This window comes from Ciconia boyciana, chromosome 6, assembly GCF_034638445.1.
Source record: "Ciconia boyciana chromosome 6, ASM3463844v1, whole genome shotgun sequence".
Classification (NCBI taxonomy): Eukaryota; Metazoa; Chordata; class Aves; order Ciconiiformes; family Ciconiidae; genus Ciconia; species Ciconia boyciana.
Window position 1 is genome coordinate 13,506,233 of NC_132939.1, and position 27,583 is coordinate 13,533,815.

Here is a 27,583-nt window from a genome sequence, read left to right on the forward strand (position 1 = left end):
GGACTAGGACTGGGTTTTGAATGAACTGTGGCCAAGTTTGTGGTATCAACTGGAAACCATGTGGAATTTGGTAATGTAGACTTCATGCCAGGTAAAACGGATTCATTTCTGTCTTGAATGTTTAGATTTGTTCATTAATCAAACCCAGGAAAAAATACATTCACATGAAGTTGAAACTGAAGAGTTTTTGCGTAATAGATTTTATAAGCCTCACAGGCCTTATTTGTTTTATGACGATGGAATTTTTAGTAGGAAAGCATTATTTATACTCTGTGTGTATACTTTATTCTAGCTAATTTACTTGCTGGAAGACAAGTTTTGTTTGTGAAGTTTGTTAACAAATTGTGTGTGCAGTATTGTGCATATATAACTGTGCATAACTGCAGAAACCTATGTAATTTGTCTATTTGCAGATGCACTTTTTCAATTCTCTGCTTACTGGTATTGGAAAGATCAGTGTGCATAAAAGTGAACTGAAGGAGGAACAGTGAAGGAGCAGGAGACAGGAGAGAAGTGTGGGATACGATCTCATTTCTCATCATCCTCTGTGAACACTAGCAAAGGAGTGTCTGAAACTAGAATTTAGCTGACAACTGCATAAGCATAAACTCTATGAAAGCAGAGTAGAATTCAGGTTTGCCTTTTCGCTGGGTGAACTATATGTTATGATTGATCATAACAAAATCTGTTTTGACATTTTTGTTTGTTGATGAGTTGTGTTGGGAGTAGACAGGTGTAATTCTGAACATCAGGTTGATGCAGAGTTACTTTTCTATAGTAACCACACTTTAAAAGAGATGATAAAAATATTCTTGTATAGGGAACAGATCCAAATTAGACCTCTGCTGCATTCAGCTTAAATCCATAAGAAAGAGAAAAGGAAGATGAATGCCAGCTTCAGTACCAGGGTGTACTACACTACCATTTGAAAGGTTGCTCAAATATGGACTCCCATGAGATGGGGAAAGTTTGCGTCAAACTTTGCTGTAGGCTCATTCACTTTTGGAGTGAGAGAGCACATGTGTTCCGATAATAGTTTTTACACTCTGGCCTTGTCCTGAAGAAGATATTTCCATATGGGTGCTATACTGAATTTACCCTACTGCGTGTGGAATGCTCTCTGCTTGGCGAGAGGCCAAAACATTCCCTGCAAGGGAGAAGGGGCTGAAATTGTATCTGATTTGAGTGTTAATCTATGTCCCTCAGGCTTATCTTGTGGCCATTTCTGTGTTGCAAAGGCGATGCTGGATATGCCTTTTCAATGAGATCATTGCAAAATCAAATTGCTATTAAATTTATTTTACTCACAGTTTTGAATTGAGTTAAAGTAGGAACACCAGTGCTAAAACTTTGGGTAGAAATGCTGGTGCTGGAGTGACACGCCAAATGCTGTCTGGATAAAATTAATCATTTCACACAAATATTTCAAGTTCATGTTACATGTTTTAATATTGTTAAACATAAGCGATAGCACATTATGGCACTGCAGCCAATCTGAAAACAAGAAGGAGGACCCTATTCCTGAACGCACTGGCTACTTGTTCTTCCTGGACGCATCCAGCCGAATGGAAGGGATTGGGATCACGCTTTCTTCTTGACATGTTTTTGAGGCTGCGTACTCTCATGCCCTTCTCAGCAGTACAGCTGTTAAGATGTGCAAGGTGAGCAGGGAAGTGGGATTTTGGAGGTCTGAATCAGCCATGCAAGATGCAGCGTGGGAGCAGTCTGCACGGGGCTGTGTGACAGGGTCTCGGTTGCAGGGCTCAGGGGCAGTGGTGCTGGTCTGACTGCTGCTGTGGGTCTTGGTCCTCTCCAGCGAAAGAATGAAGCGGTTACGTCTGAAATGCTGCTCTGCATCAGGTTTACTCCTGCTCTGCAGACTGTGAAAAAAGCTTGTTCCCTCAGCAGAACTCACCAGTACAGTGGGTCTATTCAAGCCCGCATCTGGGAAGATAGTTAGTGCCTTCGTTTATGAAATGCCTACCATAGAAGTGTAAGTTCTTTGGAAGAGCGGCTGCTCTCTTGAGAGGTCTCTAACATGTCATGTACACAGCAGTAAGTAAATCACTTTCATAAAAGGAAAGAGGAGAAAGCTCTTTCAAATCATCAAGTACCATCTCACAGCCTGGAAAGGTTTAAAAGATATTTGATATAATTCATGGTTTGTTTGTGGGTTTGTTTTTGTTTTGCCTCTGTCTAAAACCCCCTCGCTCCCTTCTCGCACTCTGAATGCAGCGTACACGGGAACAGAGCTAGCATGTCTGTGGCCACTGCCCGGCTTCCTTGCTCTGCTGGGAACAGCTGTTGCTCCAGGAAGCCTCAACAGAAACCCTCTGTTGGCAGGACCCACAGCCCATAGCGGTTAGGTGGCTGCAATCAGCTCCGGTAGGTGGGTGGGTGTTTCGCTGCCTCCTACTACAAGGAATGTTAAAACAGGTTTAAGTGTTTCCAGTTGTTTTTCTGTCTAGTGGTTGGAGGCCTGATGAAAGGAGATTTATAACACTTATGCTTGTGGTAGCTTGTCGAAACTTTCCTTTCATGCACATGACAAAGGTCAGTGCTGTGGGAGCTGAACTCTTTCCTTGAGAAAAGCGCCTCTTCTTCTGATGGCTGCGTACACCTGTGACTGAGCGGTAGTTGGGATGATGCTCTCTACAAATTCACAAACCAGCTTGTAGTAGTAAGAGAAGAAAGCTTATTTACACAGTTAGTTATGAAGCCAGTGGATATAACTGAGGACCATGGTACCATTTCCTTTGCAATAGATTCAGTTCTTCATCATTTTAGCTTATAAAAATATCCCTTCTAGAAAGAAACTGCTCCTTCTCTATTGGATCTTATTGGTGTTTTTTACATTTGTGAAGGGCAACTCTTGAAATTCCTTATGTTTCTTCTAATGGCTTTTCAGTGTTGATTCACACTTTCCTTTTTTGTTTTAGTGTGGAAGAGTGAAATTCCAGCAAGGCTGACTTAGTGAAAACTGAATTAGTGTTGATGGCTGGAGAGAAATGTAACTTGATCTTCTGTCTCCAGCACTTGAATCAGGAACTGAAGTAATTGTTCTAAGACCCTGGTCGAGTTGCCAGAAAATGGAGCGGTGCTTCTGCCAGATAGTCACCGCAGAAGTGCCAGACATTCCTCTCCTCTTTGAGCTTGCGAGTGTGTGTATTTGAGAAGGAAAATACACACAAGCAGCAGGGGACCAAAATGCTTTTCTCTCTGAGATGCTTGCTGAGTGTGCAGTGCAGTGCCACGCCACGGGCAGTGCCTGTAGGGATATCAGTGTGTGACGGCTGGCAAGGGGTATATGCACAGGACTCAAGTACAGGAGTTTTTTCCGATTTTCTCTGTTGAGCAGTGGCATTAGTTACTCTGTCACAGGGCTTGACAGAGGATATGAGGTAAAGCCACCAGAAATGGGACTGAAGGGCATATCACACAGCAAGAGAAGCTAGTTCAGTCCCTGAAGAAGTCGTGGCTCACTGGAAGAGATGATATTGTCTGCCAACTACTAAGCCCAGCTGCACTGGTTAATGATTCGTGCTTTTAATTGAAACCATTGTGCACTACTGTAGCCCTGCCTTGTGGGAGCTGCTGGTGCAATAAATCTTGATTTTTCCATATTAGAAAGCTGTGTTCTTTGGGGATTTTAAAAAGTCTCGGGCTTTTTTGCCCTCCCTTTTCTGTTGCTATAGCTACTATAATTTTTGTTAACAAAGGCAATAAGAAGTAGTTTATGTTATTGTGATTCTGGTATGGCTGCCAATATTCTCTCCATCCTTTCTCCTCTCCCCTCTTCGCCCCCTCTCCGCCCCCGAGTCAATTCTCTGAAGAAACTGCAGGAGTCTGGGAACTGCTAGTCTCCTGCAGTCACTACAGGGCTGTATGTGTGTGGGGGATGAGGCTTCTACCCATGAATTAGGGACTCAAAAACTTGAGTTTGGATTTGAGTTTAGGCTTGTATATTGAATGAGCAGCTACCCAGAGTTTGGACACTTCCCACACTCATGGAGTCACACCTGCTTTGCAGGACAGCAGGAGTTTCTGTCTCTTTCAGTGAAGTCTCACATCAGGTTACCACAGTATCGATCCATTTTTCTTGAAGTATCCTTGGGAAAATTCAAAGTTTATTGCATGAGGAAGATTTTAGCCATGGAATGAAAACATCCTTGAGCGTGAGGAAAGATGGTCTGCTTTCTCTGAGGGACACAGGGTGCCTTCCCAGCATGGAGGGGAAGAAGGGGAGCATATTTATCTTCCCTCCTGGTGTTTCTTATTGTCTGTTTTCCTTCTAAAATTGTTTTCACTTCCTTGTTTCCCACCTGTGTTTTTTTCTGACACAGTATGTTAGCTATCCTTCATCTCACCCTTTTTCTACTAGTCTTCAACTCTTCTGACATTTGTCTGGTCCTCACCCCTCTCCCCTTTTCTTCTTCAGTGTGCTTCCTCTGTTTCAGTGGCACAGCTAGCAGGAAGGTTAAGGTTCACTCATTTTGCTGGCACAACGCTTCTCTCCCATGTTCCCTTTCTGTCTGTTCAGTTGTCTGAGGTGGGAGAGGGAGCTTAGGCAAGCAGTGCATAGACTGCACCCTCTCAGTCAGCCTGCTCACACCCTGCTGTGGTTTATCGTCCTGGGAGCACAGGGGGCTTGGTTTTATTTGTTTTGGCTTAGAATGTGTAGAGTTTGAAGGAGAGGGAGGCAGTAGCCAAGAGGTTCATAAGCATGACGGGAATATGAATCAGAAAACCCTGTGCCCAAAACAGATGCTCATTGCCCCAAGAGATGCCAGTTTGCAGGAAGGCAGACACGAGAGGGTGGTTTTGGTGACTGCAGAAGCTGGTGAGGAATGGCTTGCCTCTGTTACTGATGTGTTTACCATTGGTGATAGCCGCATGTCTGGGCCCCACCATGTTTCTGGACAACCTGAACTTACTAAAGAACATGTCCTCACTGCTTGTATGTGAGCTAAGTCATAAAGTTACCTCTGGTTCATTGATAGAGGAACGGTATTTGGAGAGATCAAACCATAGATTTCTGAAGTAGGGTAGGAAAAATAGGAGCAGCTCTGGGAAAATGGGCCACTCAACCAGATGCCAGAATGTGGACAATGGGGTTTACTCTCTGGCACTGAATTGGAGGATCTCGCCTCTAAGCAGCTTTCCTAAGACTACAAAAGGAATCCATGTTAGAGCTCAAACACAGCTCAGAGCTCTTGCATCCTGCAGACGTTGCTTTAAGTGCAAGAACATGATTTCAAAATGTAAACAGATAGCTCTCCTGAACGGTTCTTGCACAAATCCCTAATACAAACAACAGACTTGTGTGCCATCCCATTTGCTGCTGCTAATGCCTGTGTCCAGGATCACTTCTGGATGTACTTTGGATACAGGGGAATTAAGATCTTCTCTGTGCCTTTCTACAGATTCCCTGGGTAACTGCCAAGAGCAAAAGAGACAGACCCAAGGTTGTTCTCATCTCTTTGTACAAGCCAAGACAGTTTTGGCTAATATTTTCTACTTACATCCATGAGGTCTCCAGCCAGTTCCTCATCCTCCCAGGATGCTTTTGTATCATCATATTGAGACAGTCCATCCAAAGTAATAGTTGCTTCACTAGAAGTGTTAGCATTGGCAGCTTAGGTATCACAGTATCATGCTTCTTGGAGATACTGACTCAGAACAGTAACATGATTACTAGAACATAGTGATCTAAACAGAAGGAGATTCATAGTAACACCACATATCAGTTCTTGACCTTACTGAGGCACCGGTATCAGAGATCTTCCACTGCTGCTTGAAACTTAAAACAACACTTTGTGACAATGTCATCTTGCCGTCTGCTTTTTTTTTACTGCATGGTATTAGAGAGAAGTCAAAGGACTTTTCGCGGACAGCATCAATAGTTGCCATCAGTTACTTCTGCTGAAGACCTCCATTTTTCAATCCTGCTGACACTCATGAAGCATCCATTCCACATCCTTCTCCAGATGGTCCTTGCCTCCTTCCTCTGAAGTTAGCTTTCCTGGTGACATCTGCATTGGCCAGGAGAGTTGGTTATCCTCAGACTGCTCTTTGCTGAATGCTCCTTACAGCCTTCTCTGGGAGCAAAACACTGTTTGGATCTCTGTACAGACTTGGTCCTTAAATGGTCTCAGATTTTCTTCTACTCCTGTTAGCCATCTTACCTGTTCCCTTCTGGTTAGCAGCAGGGAAAGGCAGTTACACACACTGGATGCTGATCCAGGGCTTTTGCTTTATTGCTGTGACTTGAACAATGGAACCACTTTGTTTCTCTCTTTATTTACAGCCAGTGCCAGCATACTGAAGGTCACCTAATCTCCTAGCACAGCATGCCTGAACCTGAATACTCCGTGTGGCAAATGACCTAACCTGCTTCACTGGACTTGGGAGTAACATTTTCATCAGTCCTTGTTTTATTTCTCATTTTTCTGCTTTGTTTGCTTTTCCACTAAGGCCTCCTTTTTTTTTCTTTTTTTTTCTTTTTTTTTCTTTTTTTTCCCCCCACACTAGCACATCTATTTTCCCTTTTTCCTTTCTTTTTCAGACCATTTCCTTTTTTTGCTGATCACTCTGGCAGGGGAGGACACTCAGGATGAGGTACAAATCTGTTTGTCCCTCTTCCCTCCCTGCCGTTACTGACCGTTTGTCTGTGTGGAGGTTGGAAGCAAAGTGTCTCCCTGGCCATCCTGGCCTTTCGTAGGTGTCTTTCCTCCTCTCTGCTCTCAGGAAGGGCTCTGTAGAAGGAGTCTGAGGCAAACATGCTAAAAGAAGTCTCATGGCCTTCTGAAAATAAGTTAAAATAGTGCCACCAGCTACAGTGGTCAAGCTGCCCATTTAAACCCTTCAATCTCCATGCTTTTCTCAGTGGCACTGTTTCCCACACTGTCACAAATAGTCAGCTGCAAACTGAAAGACAGTTTCAAGGGCTTTCAAGCTTTGTGAGTGTCAACTTCACTGCTGTCTCTCAGGGTATGGGAGAAGAAGCTCAAGGGCCTGTTTGTGCAGCCAGTGGGAAGCCAAGTTATTTATTTATAGCTTACTGCCTGCTCTGAGATAATTCACTGGTTATATTCTTACTCCTAAGCATGCCCTTATACAAGGTAATTTGGAAAGTGTGTTACCCACACTAAACATGTACTATGAACATCTGCATGGAGAACTCGTGTGGAGTACTTAGGATGCTGTAAATTCTCCGCCGCGTACAGACAAGTTCTGACTTGTTTCTGCTTTATAGAGTACGAATTGAGAAATGAAAATTAAGGTAATTTGTCTACACTGGAAAGTTAATTCAGGCTTAAAGTACAATATAATAGAGATCTTGTTAAGCCACCCTCTGTATGGCTGAGCGTACTTCAGACATTCCTGGGTAGCACAGCTTTCTTGTAGAAAAGATGTCCATACACAGAAGTAGTCAGGAAATAACTCAACTAGCATAACTCAAGCCATTTATCCAGTGACTCATAAGAAATGTATGGCAAAATGAAGACTGAATCCCTCTCTCTCAAGTCTCTGTGCAGCTGCATAAGATCCTCCTTCCTTCCATCACGTATTATTAAAACCTTGTACGAGGCATATAACTGCTATTAATTTTGCAGTTTGCACTCTAGTGGTGCTCTGAGTGGGAGCCACGTGTGTCTGGCAGGAAGGAAGGGAGGTGTGCTAACAATACTGGGGACAGCAGCTTGCTCTGTATTATAGCTGTGACCCGTGTTTTGCCTTGCATGATGCTCTGTTGAATCAGAACCTACAGTAGTTGCAAAGTCAGGATGTTTCTCAGCTGTCTGCCAGACTTTGTCAGTCAGGCTTGGGGTGAGGAAGGTTCAGTCATCAGTGCCAGCTCAACAGGGAAGATCCTTTTAAGACTTACTAAGACTTTCAGCTTGGTTTGTTCACTTTGTGTCTCCCCTGCAGCCTGTGCCCCCAGGCAGTCTGTACTAAGCAGTGAACTGTATTTTGAATTGTATTGTGATGTTTTTAGGGACTGGTGACGACCTGTGGGAAATACCAAAGGACAGCCTATTTTTTCATATTCTTTGTGATGCAAAAAATATTAATCAAAAAGAGTCTTTGTTCCTTAGAGCTAATCTACTCTCATTCCTTAGTCAAATTTTAATCTGTTTTTTGCGTACAAGAAAAAATTCATTATTGTGCAAATGATATTGATGTTGCAGTTAGAGGACTATAACTTCATTGAGGAATAAGCAACAGGAGCAGGTGAGCTCCTGAGACTTGAACTGGTGTTTTCATGCAAATATCCTGAGGATGAAGGGAAAGGACAAAGGAAGAATAATATTGAGGAACTGTGATATATGTTAGGCACAATTTTTAAGTAGGCTGTTTTCATAGCGATGTCTGGTCATCATGGAAATGTTTGTGTTGCAAAGGCCAAAATATATATGCCTCTGATTATTTTGTACTAAGCCTTTATTGCAAAATGCAATGACTGAGGGCTTTCAACAAACCAGTGTTCGTTAAGTTTATTATAGGGCTTGTTGAAAGGACTTATCAGATTGTGATTGACACTCAGGTACAGCAGAAGGAAACAAGAAGTCACTTTTCTGTAGTAAAGCCTAATGCAGATCTGAGGTGCACACATATTTTGCTTGCTGAAGCCACATGAGGCTAATGTGGATGCTTTACATCTAAAACCAAATTTTAGTGTATGAAATCTAAAAGTTTTTGTTACATCATATGCATGAGTTTCTGCTGCATCCATGTCAGAGAGAAAATGTCTTGATGAATGTTTTTATCCTTTTTGTCTCTTTTTGGTCTCAAAAAATTAAAAGCAAATATAGCCTGCATATTTGCAAGGCCAAAATTGTACTTTATACACTGTAGGAACATATTTATAACATTTAGAGTGCTGTCCACAATCAAAAAAATTTCTGTCTTAAAGAGAAAGCACACAAATTTAGTTTTAAGTAACACATATTTTGAAGGCACTTTTAAGGTATGTTTTCCTGACAGTCCAGAAGAACCCAAATGAATGGCTGAAAAATCATCCTTGCCAAAACAAAAAACCCCCAAACGTTTGGTTTTCAGATGAATCAGTTCCCTGAACCAGATAGCTGTATGAGTGAGATGGGGTGAGCATGTGTGGCTAGCACAGGCATGAGAAAATAAGACTGTAGTATTTTGGATTGACATCAGTTTTAAGGGCAGTGTGAGGGTGTGTTTTATGACTGGCTAAAGCTGTGTCAGTTCATACTGCCACAAAAATCTATAGTTAACATTCCTCTGAGCTTATAACAGTACCAGCTAATTGTACTGTTAAGTATTGTAAACTCTTTCTACCCTGGTGTCTCAAATCAAGATAGTTAAGCTTGAATTAGTCAATGTATTTTTTAAATGTATTTTTCTTCAACCTACACAGGGAAATGCTAACTTCTGATTCAATAGCAGCCATATATTTTTTGTTAATATCTCCTCCTCACTTCCCTGGGGAGCAGTCACTTTTAAAGGAACCTTCAGTTTATTCCAGTTTGATTTGTCAATAAATGTGAACTTGTTATATTCAGTGAGAGCTCTTTAAGCACTCATTTAGCACAAATGAGTCAGAAGAAGTCATAGTGAAGTTAATTCCCTGCTGGTACAACAATAGCTGTAATTTATCTAAATTGAAAGGAAGTCTCGTATAGACTACTAGCTAGATGAAAATCGGCTATCAGAGACTGCACTAGATGTGGCACAAATCAATACGTCTTTCCCTTATGCAGAAAAGAAGAAAGATTCAGTCTAAAGGCTGGATTCAGTCCAGCTTCTTCAGCTGAGATACAATTCCAGTGATGTGAGAGAGCAAAGCACAAACAAAACCTTAGTGGTCCTTTTTAATACTGAAGCATGCAAGATAAAGCAAACACCTTTAAGCACCAGAGAGCTCCCATAATTATATTCAAAAGTTTTTCAAATACAATGTGCCCTCGATAGTCTAAGAAGCATGGTCACCTAGTATTAATGAAAATTCCTTCATAAAAGACAAGCGAGTATGCACGGTAGCACTTGTCTCTCTGATTTTCATGTTGTTTTCCTTCCATTTTGAAGCTGTGATTGCCCTAGCAGTGCTGGAGGTAATAGAAGAGCTTAGCGCTGAATTCTTACATTTGGACACAAGTTTTGGACTGCGGTGTGTTTCAAGTGATGTCTGTTCTGTCCACCAGGTATTGCCCGTTTTCAGTTCAAGGGAAAAAACAGCTTGAGGGAAGATAAATTAAGTAATAAGAAGGTAAAGAAGGGTGAGGGGGACAGAATGAGGAAGGCATGAAATAGGCAAGTGCAAGAATATCAGAAGAAGGGGAAGGCATTTTAGTTGGTAGAAAAGTAGGACAGGGGGAGGGTGAGGGGTAAGTGGAGAGCTGTGCTTGCTCTAGGAAGTGTGCCTGCTTTTCACCTGCCTGGTTCTGCAGCCACCCAGATCTACCAACCTATGCTGAGGGGAGGTAACTTCTTTCCCCTCCAATATGTGCCATAACATCCATTTCCTAATATTATCAGTTTCAGTTCAGTGGGGATTTAACTGCTGAGAAGGTGGGTTGGCATTGCAAGGTTGCAACGACAACCCGAGTCCACCACCACTATTGATTGTACTAGGAAGTTTGTGCTGGAAGTAAACTTGTCACCTAGCTGTGAAAGCCTAGCAGAGACTTGATTGGAAACAGGCGGCTGTGGATTGTAAGGAGGGAAACTTTGGATGAGATTGTGGAGCTAATACCAGTTAAAATCTGTGCCTTTCACAGTGTCATAAAGATGAGAAGTTTGACAAACCCTGTTTCTTTGGCTCTGTTATCCACAAACAATGTCACTTGTTCTCAGTCAGGGACTTGGATATACATAGCTGTGTGAATGGCTTATCTTGTTTTCTCACTTAGAGATTACGCTAGAGCATAATATGGCTCAGGCATGTACACTTTGCTCATAGCACAAGGTCTGTTTCTCCAGTCTTTAGGACTAGCTTTGAAGGCAGTTAATTCTTGTGTCTTGCAAGAAGCCTGTTGATGTGATCATAGTTAGGCTATCTGTGTGCTGTAAAGACTAAACTTGGAATGAGATAGCTGAATTAATACTTTCTGAATATCTCCATGCCAAGTCCTTGCTGAGCAGGTCATTTAGCTCTTTATGTTATTTTGTATGGTATTGCATGGCTAAACTTACAGTGGCCCAGCTTCGAGAACAGGTATAGCTGATAAAAGCATGTAGTTCTTATAAAAATGTTCTTTGGAGTCTCTGCAGAAGCCCTCTCAAGGCAGAAATCTTTAAAGATTTTATTGGACTTTCCAGTTCATCAGAACTGACGTTGTTCTGGGAGGACATAATTATCTGTTTTACTGGAAGGGAATAGGCAAATTGCCACAATGCTAAGCTGTGGCTCTTAAACAAAAGTTTAGCTATACAACTCGAAATGTGGGCAAGATTTCCTTAAAGCACTCAGAAAAGCATATTAACGTCTTAAACTAACTTCTCAATGCCTAGAGACATTCTGCTGCAGCTACTGTTAAGAGAAAAATAAGTAGACCAAATTGGTTATTATTAATAATATATTTCTGAGAGTTTGTCTTTATTACAAGGTACTTTTTCAAAAGCATGAGTTTGTCTTAGCAGCCTGTAGTTCTTCCTTGTAATGCCTTCCTATTATGTCTCCAGGTCTCTGCCCTGTGGGGCAGAACAAAGCAGTAATATTCCCCCATATTTTCCAGATCAGTGGAATTTCAAGAGGAAAATAATCTGCCTTAAAAGGCTTCAGAACATATGCAGATCTCAAGAATCCAAATTATACCTTATAAATTATATTGATTGCAGTACAGATTGGTTTGGTCTAGGACCAAGTGTAAGTTAATCTTTGCAACACGAGACAACAAGGACTTTACATACAGTGAACTGTCACTGACAAACCTCTCAAAAATAAAAGCAGAAGTCCAGAGTAGAGAAGTCTTATGAACACACTTGACATCTCTGCTGGACATACACATTTTCTTTGTAGAATTTGCACCTGTGTTAGTGATAATGCCAGGAGAGAATTCGGCAGCCTACATTCAAAGGCTTCCTTCTGAAGTCATTAGAAACCCTGCATGTATTCTTCTTTGCCACCTTCCTAACTTCATCTGTTCTGTGCTGCAGCCTGAGTCCCAGCGAATGCTTGGCTGAGAGGGCTGGAGCCATGTACACGTTGTCTTCTGCTTGTGTGAGTTCAGCATTCATCAGTAAACAGCAGAATCTGGATGCTTCTTCATTAAGCTGCCAGAGAAACAGTGCTAGTGTTCCTGATGCTCAGAAAACTGGCTTTGAAGCATTGCAACATACTCTAAGGACTTTTTATTGGAAACGGTATATTTAATGGAAAATGCTTTAGAAATGGGTGCAGCAAATGGAGTGCAATGAATCTATTTTAAGTCTAAGTAGGGAAAAGGACCATATGGATAGGAAAAGATATTGAGCATAGTATTAAAAACAACAAAAAACCCCCAACAGACAAACAAAAGTCATGCATGTCTATTGAGTTGAAGAAATTTTGAATGAAAAGTCCTCTTTTGCTCCCTTTATACTAATGGAATGGAAGATGGAACAATTCAAATTATGAAGATGTTTTCTCTAAGACATCCGTTGATCTAATACATGTATAAGGTATCTGAACCTAGACATGAATAACTAGGCTCAATGTTATTCACCTTACACAGAAGGAGAGGAGGGAATCAGTTCTTGCAGTGCAGGAACTGGTGGATATGTTGTGGGTAAAAAAGCAGGAGGTTTTCTTGAGACCTCAGTAGGCTCTCGGTTAGTACAAATAAAGCACTCTTGATTGCTGTGACTTTTCAGGTGTTTGCTCAAGGCTAGCTCTAGCCCTGAACCACTTGTGAATGGGAGTGGGCTGAGGAACAACTAGCACTGTAATGGGACTGGGAGTGGTGCTTCCAAAGTGTTGGGATGCTTTAGGAAATTGAGAATAATTTTAAACTGCAGTGAGGAGGAGCATAGGAGTTACACCTCCTCTGCTAATACCTGTTAATGGAATTAAAGATTCAACAATGCCGTAAGGTTCACTAGCACATAGTGTGATGGTTTTCAGTGCCCCATCTGTCTGTAAAAAAGCTCCAGGCCACACTTTCATTTGTACCATTTTGGAAGTGGAAGGAAACCTTTAAGAGGGGGGAAGATGGTCCATAAGGAATATTCTGTCATCGGGGCTTCCTGCAATGATAAAAATCTGTTAGGAAATATCAGTACAGCAGCCATTTTCAGTCAGGATGATGAACCTTGCCTGGTACTAGCAGCAGATCCCACGTTGCCATCACACCATTTTTTATATTTGTCTGTCGTCTTTACTCTTTGATCCTGCCAAATGGTTTGTGGAGGTTTTAGACAAAATGGATGTAATAATGAAGAAGGTCCAGATTCTACCATCCGGGCTCATTAAATTACCCATTTGAGAGTTGTCCTAGTGAAATTAGTGAGACCACGCCTGGAGTAAAGCACAAATTATGGCTAAATAAGGGTTTCAGAATAATAATTTACATTTACAAATAAAACAGAATTCTGCATTTTTAGGCAAAGTGTAGTTAGATGGTTAACTAGGCAATGCGGAATCTATGTGACATGACTATTTTTGGATTTGTTTTTAACAGTATCTCACAATATTTGAGAGATTTTGGTTTTAATTACTTTGTGAAGAATAATTTGCAAATACTATCATGGAGAATTGCTCTCACATAAGCCCAAGGGATGTGATTCTTACCATACAATGAGTCATATAAACTTACAGGGCTGTCAGACTCGTTCAAAGCCTCTGAAATAACTTGCTACATGACCATAAAATTTAGCTTAGTTTTTTTCTCTGTCTCTGTTTTGGTTTTGGGGTAGGGGTTTTTTTCTTTGGTATTAAGCTCTTGCTTCCAGGCACCCCTGTAAATTGTTGATAGACTGTTTTTTTGCCATGTTCAAATTATTTGGATTTTCTCTGCATATGCGGGGATGATACCAGTCACCTGCAGTAAAATATTCATGCAAAATAAGTATTAAAGAAAAACTGCATGGAAAAGTCAGTTGATACCACCATATATACCAGAGCCTCAACTGCATGGGAAGAAGCACACTTATGTCACTAAATTTAACATATCTTGTGAAATTTTCTTTCAGAACTCAATTCCTCTTTTGCTTGAAAACAAACCAGTTTGGCCTATTTGACATTTAAGGTAGCTTTGAAATGTGGGGTTTAAATAATCACTTTTTTGTATATTGATCACAATGATTTTTATCAAGCTTTTGGGAAGCTGAAATTTGAGAAGAGCAAACCTCCCAAGAAAAGCAAACACCCTGATGCATATGTATGCGTACTTTTTTTTCCATTGGATTTTGGGTACGGGAAAAGTGGACTCTTAGTCTGCTTTTATGTTGCTGTTTTCTATCTTTTTTTTTTAATGTGCCAGGTCAGTATCCCATCTTTTTGAGGGTCCATTCAGCTTCTTCTGGCCTTGAACAGAAAAGCAAATCTTAGAAAATGAATGTTAACACATGCACGCTAACAGTTGTTATTCACCTTATGCCACATTTATATATCTTATTTTTCTCACCTTAATTGCTAATAAGTGGTTCAGCTTTAACACAGTAAAGGCATTGAACTGGTGAGTGGAAAACATTTAAAAAGCTGCTGGCTCCCTGTGGAATGCACAGTCCTAGAAAGCTTGGCCAGCATCAGTGGGTTTCCTTTCTTGTCCCAAGCAAGCCCTTTTCCAATCGGAACACGCAGTTCTTTACAGTCCAGTTATCTTGATAATGTAACAATAACAATAACACTGAGACACTGGAGGAATCTGGGGAGCTTCAGTGTAGAAAAAATGTTAACAACTGGGAAAAAAGATATCCACTTAATCTGGGAAAATCGATACACACAAGGCAATCAGAGAAGGACAAGTAGACCTGAAGTCTGTGGTCAGCATGATTGACTCTGCCTCTGGCGCTGCAATCCGCGGGAGATTTTCTGACCTGATTTGTGGCAGAACAGTTTGGAATAAAGTGGTTTAGAGAATGTCCTCCTCACCACGATGGGTCTGTTTGTACAAGGATTTTGTGTGTTGTCAATACCCAGCTTGCTTTTAGCATCACATTACAGTTGGCTTCTTGAGCAGTCTGGACTTACTGTGGGTTTGAGTAAACAAGAAGTTTTGTAATACTCCTTATTTTTGCATTAACTATGCCATTAATGGTTGTAAAAATTGGTAGTTCTGGTCAGACCCCGGGTGGCAGTGCTGCAAACCATGGCAGATATTTTAGCCTATAAACTAAGGAGCATCTCAGAAACCACCCAGAGCCTGTGCCAGCAGAGGTTACCACTTTTACATCCTTGGGATTACATCCTGGCCCATATCCATATCGTCATATTCTCCCTTCAGTCGCAGCACGGTGTTCCTATTAAGATAGAGTGATGAGAGCAAAATAAATTATAGTACTCGGCTGTTTCTTCGCCGGTATGCAGCAACATTACAGAAGTAAGGCCCATCTTTTGGGCACTTAACTGGATATATAGGGGTTTTACTATGGCTGAAATTAAATTTACAGCTTTTGGGTTGTTACGAAATTACTAGGAAATAACTAGAAATTAGTAATGATTCTTTATATTACCCGAGGTCTTAAAAGTGTCCTAAGACAGTTTTACTTAAAGAATCATGGGGCCAATAGAGAAAACTGCTTGTAGATATTTTCTTATCACAAGCAGATTTGAAAATTATATTCAACATATTTGCTATTGAATATATTTCACTATTAGAAAATATTTCCATAATAGAGCTGCACTTTAAAATTGCAAAAAGTTTCTTCATTCCTTGGAATACCTTTTGTGTGGCCACAATACCAGTCATAGCTATGGTATTTGCCAGTATCACACAGTGCAGTTACTGGGTTCTCCACGTATACTGATGGATGGGAGAACCATACCAAACCTGTGATATTTTGTGAATTTGGCATCCAGCTCTGTTCATCAGACATGCCACAACCTGAAGCATACACCTAATTCCCATAAGATATCTCCCTTTATAGCACTGGGCTCTGATAAACTTGGCTGTGGATGTGAAAGAGGAGCAGTAGAGAGGTAGGGTTTAGTTTTTCAGGATCATAACTAGACTGATTGCATTTTATAGAATGAAAAGCAGCCTGGAGTTCTGCCTTTACACGGCATAGTGCTTCTAGCAGTCTTGAAGGTTAATTGTCATTTGGACTTGTTGAAGCTTAATTAACTTTTCTTCTCACAGATATCCACGTTTCTAGAAAGCAGAAATGACCATGACTGCCAACAAGAATGCCAGTGTCAACAGCAGAGCTGGAGGGAGTAAAGTGCCTCAGGACACTCTGGATAGGTAAGTGGTGAACTGCAGGCTTTGTAGATTCTGAGAAAGGTTTGCCTGCATTTGGAATAAAATCTCTGTTCAAAGGTAAGCGACCTCTATTCTGACACAGAGACAGCTTTGCTGGGCTGAGAGAAGTTTTTGGTAGGGACTGGAGGAACCGAGGTATGACAAAAGGTGTGCTTCTAGCATATTTCTGTTGAGCTATTGCTGCTTACCGGCTGGTTATGATGAAAGTGATTGCAAGGAAGGACCTGTGTGGAAGGCTCCATGTAGGCCTTGGAGGTTTGAACTAAATTTCTTGGCCATATGACCGCATGTCAACTTTTCTCCATTGCCAATCTTCAGTTTGTATTTTGTATTGGTTTCTGTCACATTTTCTCTGATGTATCTGCCTGGACAGACGGTGGGCAGAGGCTGCCTCCTGTTGCAGGTCAGGCAGCAAGTGTGAAAGGGGTTCAATGTAAGGTACACGGCTCATCTCTGTTGCTTTGCTTATTTGTCCCCCTTTCTGTAGCATTAACTCATTTACAGAGTAAGTAGATCAACTTAATCATTCACAGCTAGGGGAAAAATGTAGCCAAGGACACCTTAAGTCCCCAAGCCTGGCAATCCTGAGGGAATCAGTCTGTTTAGTCTAGACCAGAAGATGAAGTGCACTTGCAAATTTGTGCATGTTTACTTGTGGCTAAGAAACACTGTCCTAATAAAGTTCCAGTCCATCAGAAGGCTGTAATGTGACTGCATGCAGTGATGCAGATGCCTGTAAATAACAGATGCCTTTCACTCATGAATTAGTACAGTGAAATGGCAAGAAGGGTAGAGTCAGTGATTGTTCCATTGTCCTTCAGTTTACACTGATCAAAGGCAGTGTTTTGAGGACAAGAAGTTTTCTTTGGGCAACTCTGCTGTGGAATATTGCTTTGGTATGCAAGTAAACAACTCACCTGCAGCCAACAGGTTCACCTATCTGTGTCAGAAGGAGTCTTGTTCTCAGCCGCAGCCTTTACAAAGTAATGCTGACTGATTCAGCCTGTGGCCTTCACATAGGACAAGCCCACCAGCTCCTCTCATTCTGGGACTGACAGTTGCAAAACCCTTACTTAAATCTGCAGTCCCACTAGGGCAGCCTTGATATGCTTTGACTGGGAAAGTTTAGACAACTGTCACATTAAAGAACCTTTATGAATTAACTGTTTGAACACAAGAACAAAGCTCTAGACTTTGGATGTCATCTTAGTGAGGTGAGTAGAAAACCACACAAACTGTGCAGGGTCTTTCTTCAAATGCATGAAGTGTCTGTTGACATATCTCTCTGTCCTTGCTGTAGCATCCAGCTCTCCAGGGGATTCTTGCATGGGTATATTGTCCTATTCTGTTTTGAAGGGCTGTTCTATACTACCTTACACAATAACATGCCAATGTCTTCGTTTTTCTTGTATTTTGGCTCAAAACAAGACTTTAACCCCATTATAAACAGCATAGAGTAGGAACGTGCCCATAACTTGCACTGACCTTATAGAGTATCTGTACTGCAGTGATACCTTTATGCTAGGTATTGGACATAGAAACAACAAAGACGCACTTTGCCTTACGAAGGTCAACATGTAACTATAAGGCATTAAGTAGGCTGCAGTAAAATGGGTCTGCCCAGAAAGGAATGTTGTCGAGGAAAAAAGCAGTGGAGGTCCTATTTATTTGTTGGACATTTTGGGATAGGAGTGTGGGTTGTACCAATGTCAGTGAAATGCTCTGATCAAATTTGGCCAGGCCAGGTGGCATCTGTTCTAGCCATACCTGACTAAGGGTACCACATCTGATAAGCTGTACCAGGGTTACTCCTAGCTGGCAGCAGTACAGTATGTGCATAGGAGGGTTATATTGGGATAACTTCGCTGTTTCAAATACATTAGTAAAGACTGTGATTCAGGTGAGTAAATCACAGAATTACAGTTTGATTTTATCCACTTGAAAATGAAATGTCAGAGGCAAAGAGTCCCTGTATTGGTAGCTGCCAGGTAGAATAGCCAGCATAGATGGAGAAGTTCAGACAGAGAAATTGAGGAGAGTTGGCTTTGATCCTAGCAGGGAGCTGTAGGTCAGCTTGAAAGTGATGTTGAATACTGGCTTGGTTTGGCATACCTGCCATTGTATTCTGAACTTTTCCAACCACAAACAATGGAAAAGGGAAAATATAAACTAAATTATGAGATTTTCAGGATGGAAGCAATGGAAGAGCTTTTTTTTAACAGTTTATTTATTTTCTGTTTTTACTTAAAGAAAACCTCTTTTTAATGACACATCTCTGTTTTGCGTTTAAACACTCTGGCTTTGTTCTCAGTTTTGGTTGTCTTTCCATATTTCATGCACGCATGGCTGCCTCTGCATTGCCTTCTGTATCTAATAACTTATTTCTCTCTTTCAGCTCCCTGCCACACCTTCCCACTTATCTACACGTATTATTGAACTGCAGTAATTCCAGGCAATTTTCCCGAGCTGGATGAAATGGCCTCATCCAGATTGCCAAGGGATAGGTTGGCCTACAAAGTAGCAGTGAATTAATAATCAAGAGCCTTAGGTAGAACCCTGACCCTAGTCCTGTCTCTGCTAGTGACCTCCTTTGAGGCATTGTCACACCCTTCCCTTGTCTAAATCTTTCATTAGGTTGATTTGCCTCTCTTCTTCCTGGTGCTGTGCTCCTTTCACTTTTTAAATTTTGCAGTTGACTAAAGATACAGATAACCAGCATCCATTCTAATGTCTTTTATTAGGCATATTATGCTGTGTTGAAGCTCAGCAGAAATGGACTTGATATCCTTGTATGCTTCCCAGTTTGTTAGTTTGTGCATTTGGCATCCCTTAGTACAAACCAGTAAAAACATAAAATAGAGGTGGGGGGGAGAGCGGCTAGAGGAATTTTGAGATATATATTCATATGTGGATATTAAAACCAGATCCCTAATGATATCTGGCATTCTCAAGTTGTTTATCATCCTTCCATCAGTGCAGACAGATTGGTGCTGGGAACTTGGGTCTAGACTTTAGTAAACTTTGGACCTACTCTTTTGTTTTAAAATCTTTTCCATTCTGAATAGCTCAGAAAGTACTGTGGGATACTAAGTTATTGGATAATAACTGTCAAATAAACTGTCTTTCCTTATCATCACCATCTGTTTTGATTAGACTTTGTCAGGAAAAGATTTTGTAAGCACAAGTATGGACCTGAAGCTAAGAAAAATCTTTGAGTTGCACTTGCGTGACAAGTGAGGAGATGAATAGGTTGTCACGCACCAGTTCTCCATCCATTATTTTGCCTTGTGTAATGTTCTTCACCTGTCTTTGTGAAACCCTGTAAGAGGATGTTATTTGAGTCAACCATGAGGATTCTTCATTTTAGTCAGACTGTAAATCAGCAGAGTAAATGCTGGCATAATAAAAGTTTAAGGCTTGTGGGATTTATTGCAAACATGTTCAAAGATCCATTTAAACTGAACAATCATTGTCTCTGTCTTAGTATGGGATTTGACTGGAGATTTGGCAATCTGCAAATGTGCTTTCCCTATAATTTGTGGGGGTAGAGTTTCATTAAGTGCTGATACTGGCATAACACAGGTGTATTAGTCTCCTGGTGGCTAAGACATCTTTTTGGTGTTATTTTCTTGTCAGTCCTAGTTTTGGTGTGGTTTGTTGTTGCAAGACACAAGGTGGGTTTCAGTGATATAGTGTCACCATCTGGTTCAACCTTTTGTGATTCTTTATGGGTCAGAAGCAAAGGTCAGTAAAGCCTATAGAAGTCTTTCTAATTACTTTGGCTGTGAATCAGACCTTCGTAGATCATGGATTTAAATTTTAATCATAAAAATCTTCAGTGGAAAGGAAGTGCCTACAAGTAAACATCTATACAACTGCATGCTTTGCAAGCATCAAGATTCGTGCAGTAACTAAGATTCCCTTGGTCATGACTGGAGTGTGGATCCATTGGCATGAGGCACCACAGCCATTTTTTCCATCAGAGCTGTGCTAATGGCAGTTTAGGAAATGAGGGAAAGACAGAGAGCAGAGTGAGGACATTATTTGGGAGGATAACCGTGAGTCTCACCTGAGAAACTGGTTGTGGGATTCACAGGCTTCTGCTGTGAGCACAGGAGGAAAAACCTTTAAATCTGAAGAAAGTGAGATTATTTACATAAACATCCACACAAATTCATTCTTTCTGAAGTTATCCAAAGTTCATTCACTACTTGTTACAAATGGACATTTTTTTGTGTCTTAGGCAAGACAAACTTGACTGCTCTGAATAGGAAAATATTGTAGAAGGATGACAAGGGTGGTCGAAGGTATGGAACATTTTCACTACAAGGCCAGAATAGATTGACTGGGACTCCTCATCCTGGAAAGGAAAGGAGTGAGGAGAAGGAGGGGTAATAGAAGTCTCTGAAATGATACATGGAACAGAGATGGTAAATAGGGAAAAAATCTCTTTCCATTTAAGAACTAATACAAATCAAGTGAAACTAGAAGACGACAGGTTGAAACTAAGTTGAAAAGAAGATACTTCTCTGCAGCATGTCTTTAAACTGTGGAACTTCCTGCTACAGGATGTTGCAATCAGACAAATTCATGGAAGAAAAATCTACCAAAGGCTTTTAGGCACAGAAGCAAAATCTGTGAGTCAACAAGTCTTTAGGCCTTTGACTGTTAATCTGGTTAAGTAGCACTGTGTGCTCATCTTGGTCTTACTCTTCTCTAGGCACCTGCTAACCATCACCATCAGTGACAGAGCCTGGACTAGGATTGCCCTTTGGTTCAAGCCAGTGGGGACATTCTGATGTTGTTTGGAACAAGAGTCAATTATAGGAAGTGAGTATTAGAGAGTTTGCAGAAGGATTGTTATACTTACAAAATGAGACTTGCTGGCTTTCGGTGAACTTCAAGGACACAACTTTAATCCTTCCTTGTGAGTCACTGATGTGAACGCCAAGGAACAGGAGGTTAGGAAAGCACCTTATGTGTAGCTGAAAGTGACTTCTGAGCAATTCTGGCAGGAAGCAGGTCTGTGAAATCTTATTAGCTCTCCAACAGGAGACAAAGTAGGCCAAAGGATGCTTGCAACTAGTGCGTGACCCCTTTGCATCAAATGACCACTTGGTTTGATTGCACTATACTTAAGAGGTGTAACTGAGGAAACCTTAAGAGAACAGAAGTAAAAGAAAAGGCATAGTGGTGTTTGCAGCGCTCTCCTCACAATGTGGCTTGCTTTCCCTTAGCAAATTATTAAATGTTTATCTGGAGTCTTTGTGATTTATGCAGAAACTTTATCTGAATTAATGAATTAATTTATAAAGTATTTGTCCTAATTTGTGTTTGCTCCAGTACAAAGGTAAATGTAGAAATGGCACTACTAGCTCTGTTTGACTTAAAAATCACCCTGACACTATACTGTATTAAAACAGGCCTATAGTTATGTTTATGAGGTCATGCTCTACTTGACAAAACATAGGTTTAAAACTTATAGTCTATTTAATCTGACAGAGAAAACGAGAAAAAAATTCTGAACAAAATAATTAATATATTAATGTGTCATTATATCTTAAAATTGCAACTTAGTTTGAGATGCTAGATGCGACAAGCTCCAGTCCAGAGCTGAAAAATCTTTAGAATAAGTGTGGCTACATAACTTCTGTAAATCATTCCTAATGTCTTCACCTCTGGCTAATATGCCATCTCTTAACTCGGGATCTCAAGGCATTTTTTATACACTTAACTTGAGCCTTATCACCTGCTGCAGCATACTACTGGAGTACAGGAAGTGTTTGTTTTTAGAGAAGCCCATCGATTTACACTTTTTTATCTGAGGGTATTGCATGAGATGTAAGTAATTTCAGAATTTGGAGATACAGACTTCATCAATGTATTTGTGACTGACAGAATTTCCCGATTCCTTCAACATCTTCTGTGGTGCAGGCTGTGCCCGACGTACAAGTCCCACCTTGCGAGCTGGATGCAGAGCTGGAAATAGTAGAACTGTGCTCCTGCCAGGTGGTGTTGCCCTGGTACAGGTGGTGTTGGAATGAGAAAGAGTATAAGTATTAAAAGACACATTTTTACTATAGGACAGGATTTTAAAATAAATTATGTAATTAAAAATATTTTAAAATATGAGCAGTATCCTTCTGCTATAAGCACAGAATATATCCCTGCAAGCAGGATTACTTAGACATTGATTTGATGTACTTTCTTGATTAATAGCTTTTGGCTAAAGTTCTGTTAATCTGGAAAAAAATTATACACATTAATATCTATTTTTGTAAATGGAATACTTAATGTAGACAAAAATAGGAAGATATTTTGATTAATTAAGCAATATATGCTTTACAAGATATCTCAGAATAATGTCATTACAGTTATTCTCAATTTCTTGACAAGCAAGTAAAGGTGATTGTCCTCTACTTTCTTACAGAACAGCACAAAGTCTATCCCATGTAAAGAGCATTTGAAATGTGTGCACACAAGTTTCACAAATCAAGACTTAGGAGCAAGCTTTTGAAAGCTTAAGCACATTTGTATCCAATTTACAGTGAACAAAAATTGAGTTTGCTGCAAGCAAGTGTTTTACTAGTGTGGTGACTTTAGTAGTATATATAGAGGGACTGCCATATTGAGCTAGAACAAACATCTTTTTAGTTTAATGTCTCTGGGCTTGATTTGGGAAGATAGCCAAAGCAGAAACCGATCCTGTGCAAAAGGACTATGTGCAAAAGGACTATGTGTCTGAGGAAAACTATTCTTGGAGACTATGTGTCTGAGGAAAACTATGTCACCGGAATCATGTGAATTTCAGCGCGGATTGGATTTTGTCGTGTGGGCTGTTGTCTTTCCACCCAATCTGCACAGGAAAGGTGTCGTCCTCACTGAGTTGGAGAATGTTCTCCAGCTGAGCAATCATGATTTAATGACATGATAAACTGAGGGTGCCGATGTCGATGGGCTGTATAGCAGGCATCAGAAATTTGTGCTAGCAAAGGATTTCGTCTGCAAATTGCTGTGAGCACAAAGTTGCAAGTTGTTAAGTTCCTAGTCTAATAACGTTCATAAAACCTCTCCTTTCTAAATACTTTTAGTTGAATCTTTGAATGAAATATGCTCTTGCTTGATTAAAACTGAAATCAGATCTCTGAGTTGCGTCTCTCTCCTTGCCTGGGAAGAACTGAGCTGAGTACCCACAAACGTCTAAATATAGGCTTTGGTTTTTATCTCCCAGCAATGTGTGAGGCCATTCCTGCTGTCACCAACGAATTGTCAGCCCCATTAGTCTAACATGCACTGAGATATGTTTGTGCTGGCTTTGTGGCTCAGACCTTCAGAATTTAAGTTAACGGGACAGAATTTTAATTGGCAGGAGCTAGCTTACCTCCAGTGAAGGCAGTGGAGATGCACCACATAAACCAAATGACTATCTGCACTAATATAACTCTAGAGGTACCTAAGAAGTGTTTCAGCTGAATTGTTTATAATTCTTTAAATATCAAATAAAATAATAACATATTTCCTAACCAAGTGAGCCCATGGGGTCGTGTTATGTCCAGCTTTATAATGATTATTTGCTGTTGTTGGTCGTAGGTAAAATCACTGTTGGAAATTCAGAGGGAAGGCTCCTCAGGCTGATGTGTTCACTTGGTGCTAGCTAAAGCAGAGGCCAGATCTGGACCTGCTTCCTCGGGGCCTCAGCTTCTGTGTAGCCGTCATCAGTCATGTAGAGGGGAGGCTAGATGCTCCCCTTTTGGAACAACAGGTCTTTGCACGTGCTCTGTGCTTGCTTCTTGCTTTGGGGTGTTACGGATGACTGCAGGAGGTGCAAGGCTGTGGAGGACTGATTCGCTGTGTTAGCAGAGCCAGCAGAGTCCTGGAGTGGTATTCTTGTATTCGGCTTCTGGTATCCACCCTGATTCTTTTGTTTGGGAACCTGGTAAATAATCACTGCATTTGCATAAGCAAACAAAACCTCTCTTGTTTATTTTAACAGCAGGGGTCTTGATGTTTGATCATGGCAGAACACAGCAAAGCTGGGCTGTGTAGGAGAAGTATTGCTTGGGTTGGTTACTAGGAGAAGTGTTGTTTTGGGCTGGTTACCTGTCCCCATCATGCACATATGTCCATGCTCAGCTACTTCATGTGCACATCAAGGTCTTGTGCTTTATTACTGCGTTTCACTGACGAAGGCAGAAACAATAAGAGCTTTAAGAAAAATCTTAGTTAAAGGAAGACTTCATGTCTGTGTTTCAGCCTTAAAAAACTGAGATGTACAATCACTTCCAAAATCAGTTCTAGTCAAGCCAAATTCATTCAGTTTTACAGCAAATATGTATGTATTTATTTAAAAGTAAAATTAATTCTTGGCCTGCATTAATAAACCCAACTGAAATACTTCGTTTCCTTTGAAGAAAAGACTATGTGGTTGTGGCCTGGGCAGAGGACTAGAAATATTTTGCCTTAGGAACTGAGACCTCGAGAATTCTTAAATAAAAGAATGTGTAGATATGTCCGGTGTTGGGGTTAAGCAGTGCTCTGCTGCTGTCAGTGCTGAAGTGTGGGTGGCGGAGGCCATTGTTCGCTCTGCTGGCCTGTCCTGGGAGTGCTCTATTCTCTTCCCTTTCCACAGTGAATTTTTCATTTTAAAGGTGATCTTGTGTCAGGAGAAAAACCTGTCTGTATAGGAAGAACTGTTGTCTTCAGAGAGGCAATGCCTGTACAGTACCTTTCTTTCATTTAGAGAGATCAGTTCATGGAGGCAACTCTAGTGCCTTTTGCTTGCTGTTACCTGATATGTAACAATATGACTTTAATTTAATTCATATAATTTCAATCTTTCTGCTATTGTAACTCCCCACCCCTAATCAAACAAAAAACCCCCAAACCAAACCAGTGCCCTTCAGCTCTATGTTAAACTGTAAACACTGTCCAAATTTATTGTCAGGTCACTCATCCAGATGTGGTCCAGTCTGCCTGCACTGACAAATGAATTATCTTGCGACTAATGCAAAAGAGCTGTGTTCACTTCCAGGGCTGGATGCCTTGGGGGGCAGATAAGGCAGGCCGACGCGGAACAGCTCTCTCACCATTACCGCAACATGGTGTGGTGAGGGAGATAACTCTGCATCTACCACGATGGAGCCCTGATCCTACTGTAAGAAAAATATTAATAGAATTGTAAGATAAACAAAATTATTTTTTTTAATTTACGTATTTCATGTAAATATAAATTTAAAGACTATGATATTTATTAAATGTCCTGAGTTTTCTAAATGGAGAGCATCGTGAAGAAAGCAGTAACTTGGAAGTCAAAGGATGCATCTTCAGCTCCCTGTGTAGTTCTAAAACAGCGAGGTTTTGGGCTTATTTGAAGCTCTAATGCGTGCAGTTTTTCCAGTAATTATTATGTGTGATTGCCATTGTCTTATCATAATTATGATAAAGTATTCTCTCATCTCTTATTCTTTCTTTGATAAGTATGTGGACAGTGTTGCTATGAGTGATAGAAAAGCTGCTTCTTTCCCTTTTGTGGATGGCTGCGTGAAAAGGTGAAAGGCTGTCTCTGCCTGGGCTCTACAGTTAATTGCATGGTTTAAAGGAGTCTCCATTGGTTATAGATAGCTATTCTATTCTTCACACTTGGGTAAAATTTTCTATGCGGATGATGTTCCCATCCATGCTTAATGGAAAGTTTAGTGGGATGCTTGGATGCCAATTCAATTTGTGTTATAATTGTATGCTATGGGAAAAAATGCTGGTGTGTTTGCTGCTGCCTCAACTGTGTGCTGAAATGCTTACCAAAACAACCAACCAAAGTGGTGTGTCTCAGTGAAAACCTTTCTCCAGAGTGAACATGCAGGTGTAGATGCAGAAAACAGTGACAGAGAGGGCAGCAGGTCTAGAAGTGGTTGATGGTTTTGCACAACTTTAGGGAGATATGTGCATGGTTTGGTAGGTTAGAGGTTGCCATTTCATGCATGTTTGGGTGTACAAGTTCTTCTTTTCAAGGGACTCTGGTGGGGGAGGAGTGAGAACAGCTTGGAAAGGAGAGTGAGCTATGTATGCCTAAAGCAGGGAGCCAAGTCTTCATTTTGCACATTTTTAAATAAAAGCTTTTGCTCCATCAGTGGCGGGGTAGCCTGGGCTAAAACAGCTCCCAGTTTTCCCAGTCAGAGCAGCCCTGAGGGACTTTGTTAGAGCATCAAGAGGCCAGTGGTGTGAATTCAGCTAATGTGCTCTCGACTTGTCCCTGCCTTGCCCCGATGAGGCAGGGCTGGGACCGCTCGCCTCCGCTGTGGGAGAGCTCCTGGCAGCTGAGCGTGGCTTAAGGCAATGACACTGTCCGCACTGAACTGCTGAGATGTATTTTCCTGCCAAAAGTATTTGCCTACTGCTCAGAAATACTAGTGAGGATCTTTTAAGCTCTTTATGAATTTGTGAAACAAACCCAGTAGAAAATGTTTGTTACTTTAAAAAAGAATCAAGTTTTAATATTTTGATAGTGAGCTTGAGAATAAGAAGAATAGTGGTTCAATAAAATTCTGCTAAAAGTAAGCAATATGCTAAGTTATTGGAACTAAGATGAGACACTTTTATTTTATTTTTTTTTTTAAACCATTGAGGTTTAGAAAATGATACAAATAAGCTTCAGCCAAACAACTGTGGAAGTCAAAGAACTGATGTGAAATCTATTAGCAAGTATTGTACTCATTCAAAAGCAGAAACAGCTTGAACTGTGCAGCTGAAAAATTTTCAGCAGGTCAGTTCCCAGCAGTGCAAAATTACACTTGGTTCAGAAAGGAATAAAAGGTGTTATTTACCCTGTGAGGTTTGAGGTGCATTTGGGCCACAGAGCTCTGGCAGTGCAACTCTGAACTGGGCCATGGGAGGCGGGAGGGCGCCTACTGTCATCAGGAGCAGAAACATCAGCAGTGGGAACAAGTCAAAGCACTGATTCAAATGACCCTGAAACTGGGAAGAGCTTGAATACAGGCTTTGACTTTATTGCTGTCTTTTATTTGGGGAAGCAGCATTGGTGGGGTGCTGATTTCTGATGGTCTGAGGCATAATGTTCCCCTCCTTCGCCCTGCTCAGCAGTGACCTTGGGGAGGTGGATCAGAGGGCATACATTTGAAATCTCTTCAGCAGGGTTGCAGAAATATTCTTGTAAGCACAGTGGTCTAGAGATGTAAGAGAAGAATGATTTA

General features: G+C 40.9%; 1 protein-coding gene across 6 annotated transcripts in view; it reads left to right on the top strand.

Annotated features, from left to right (window-relative positions):
* Positions 1–27,583, top strand: part of DENND2B (DENN domain containing 2B) — a 191,218-nt gene that overhangs the window by 66,945 nt on the left and 96,690 nt on the right. For 5 of the 6 annotated variants that reach the window (XR_012043076.1, XM_072865267.1, XM_072865263.1 and 2 more), the window contains one exon: positions 16,254–16,358. Coding sequence is in view for 5 of the 6 variants with exons in the window: in XM_072865267.1 (XP_072721368.1) it covers positions 16,279–16,358 (80 nt within the window). In the remaining variant the exon portion in view is untranslated. Of the gene's footprint in view, positions 1–16,253; positions 16,359–21,096; positions 21,207–27,583 lie in introns of those variants that run through there. The other variant, XM_072865266.1, reaches the window with a different exon arrangement.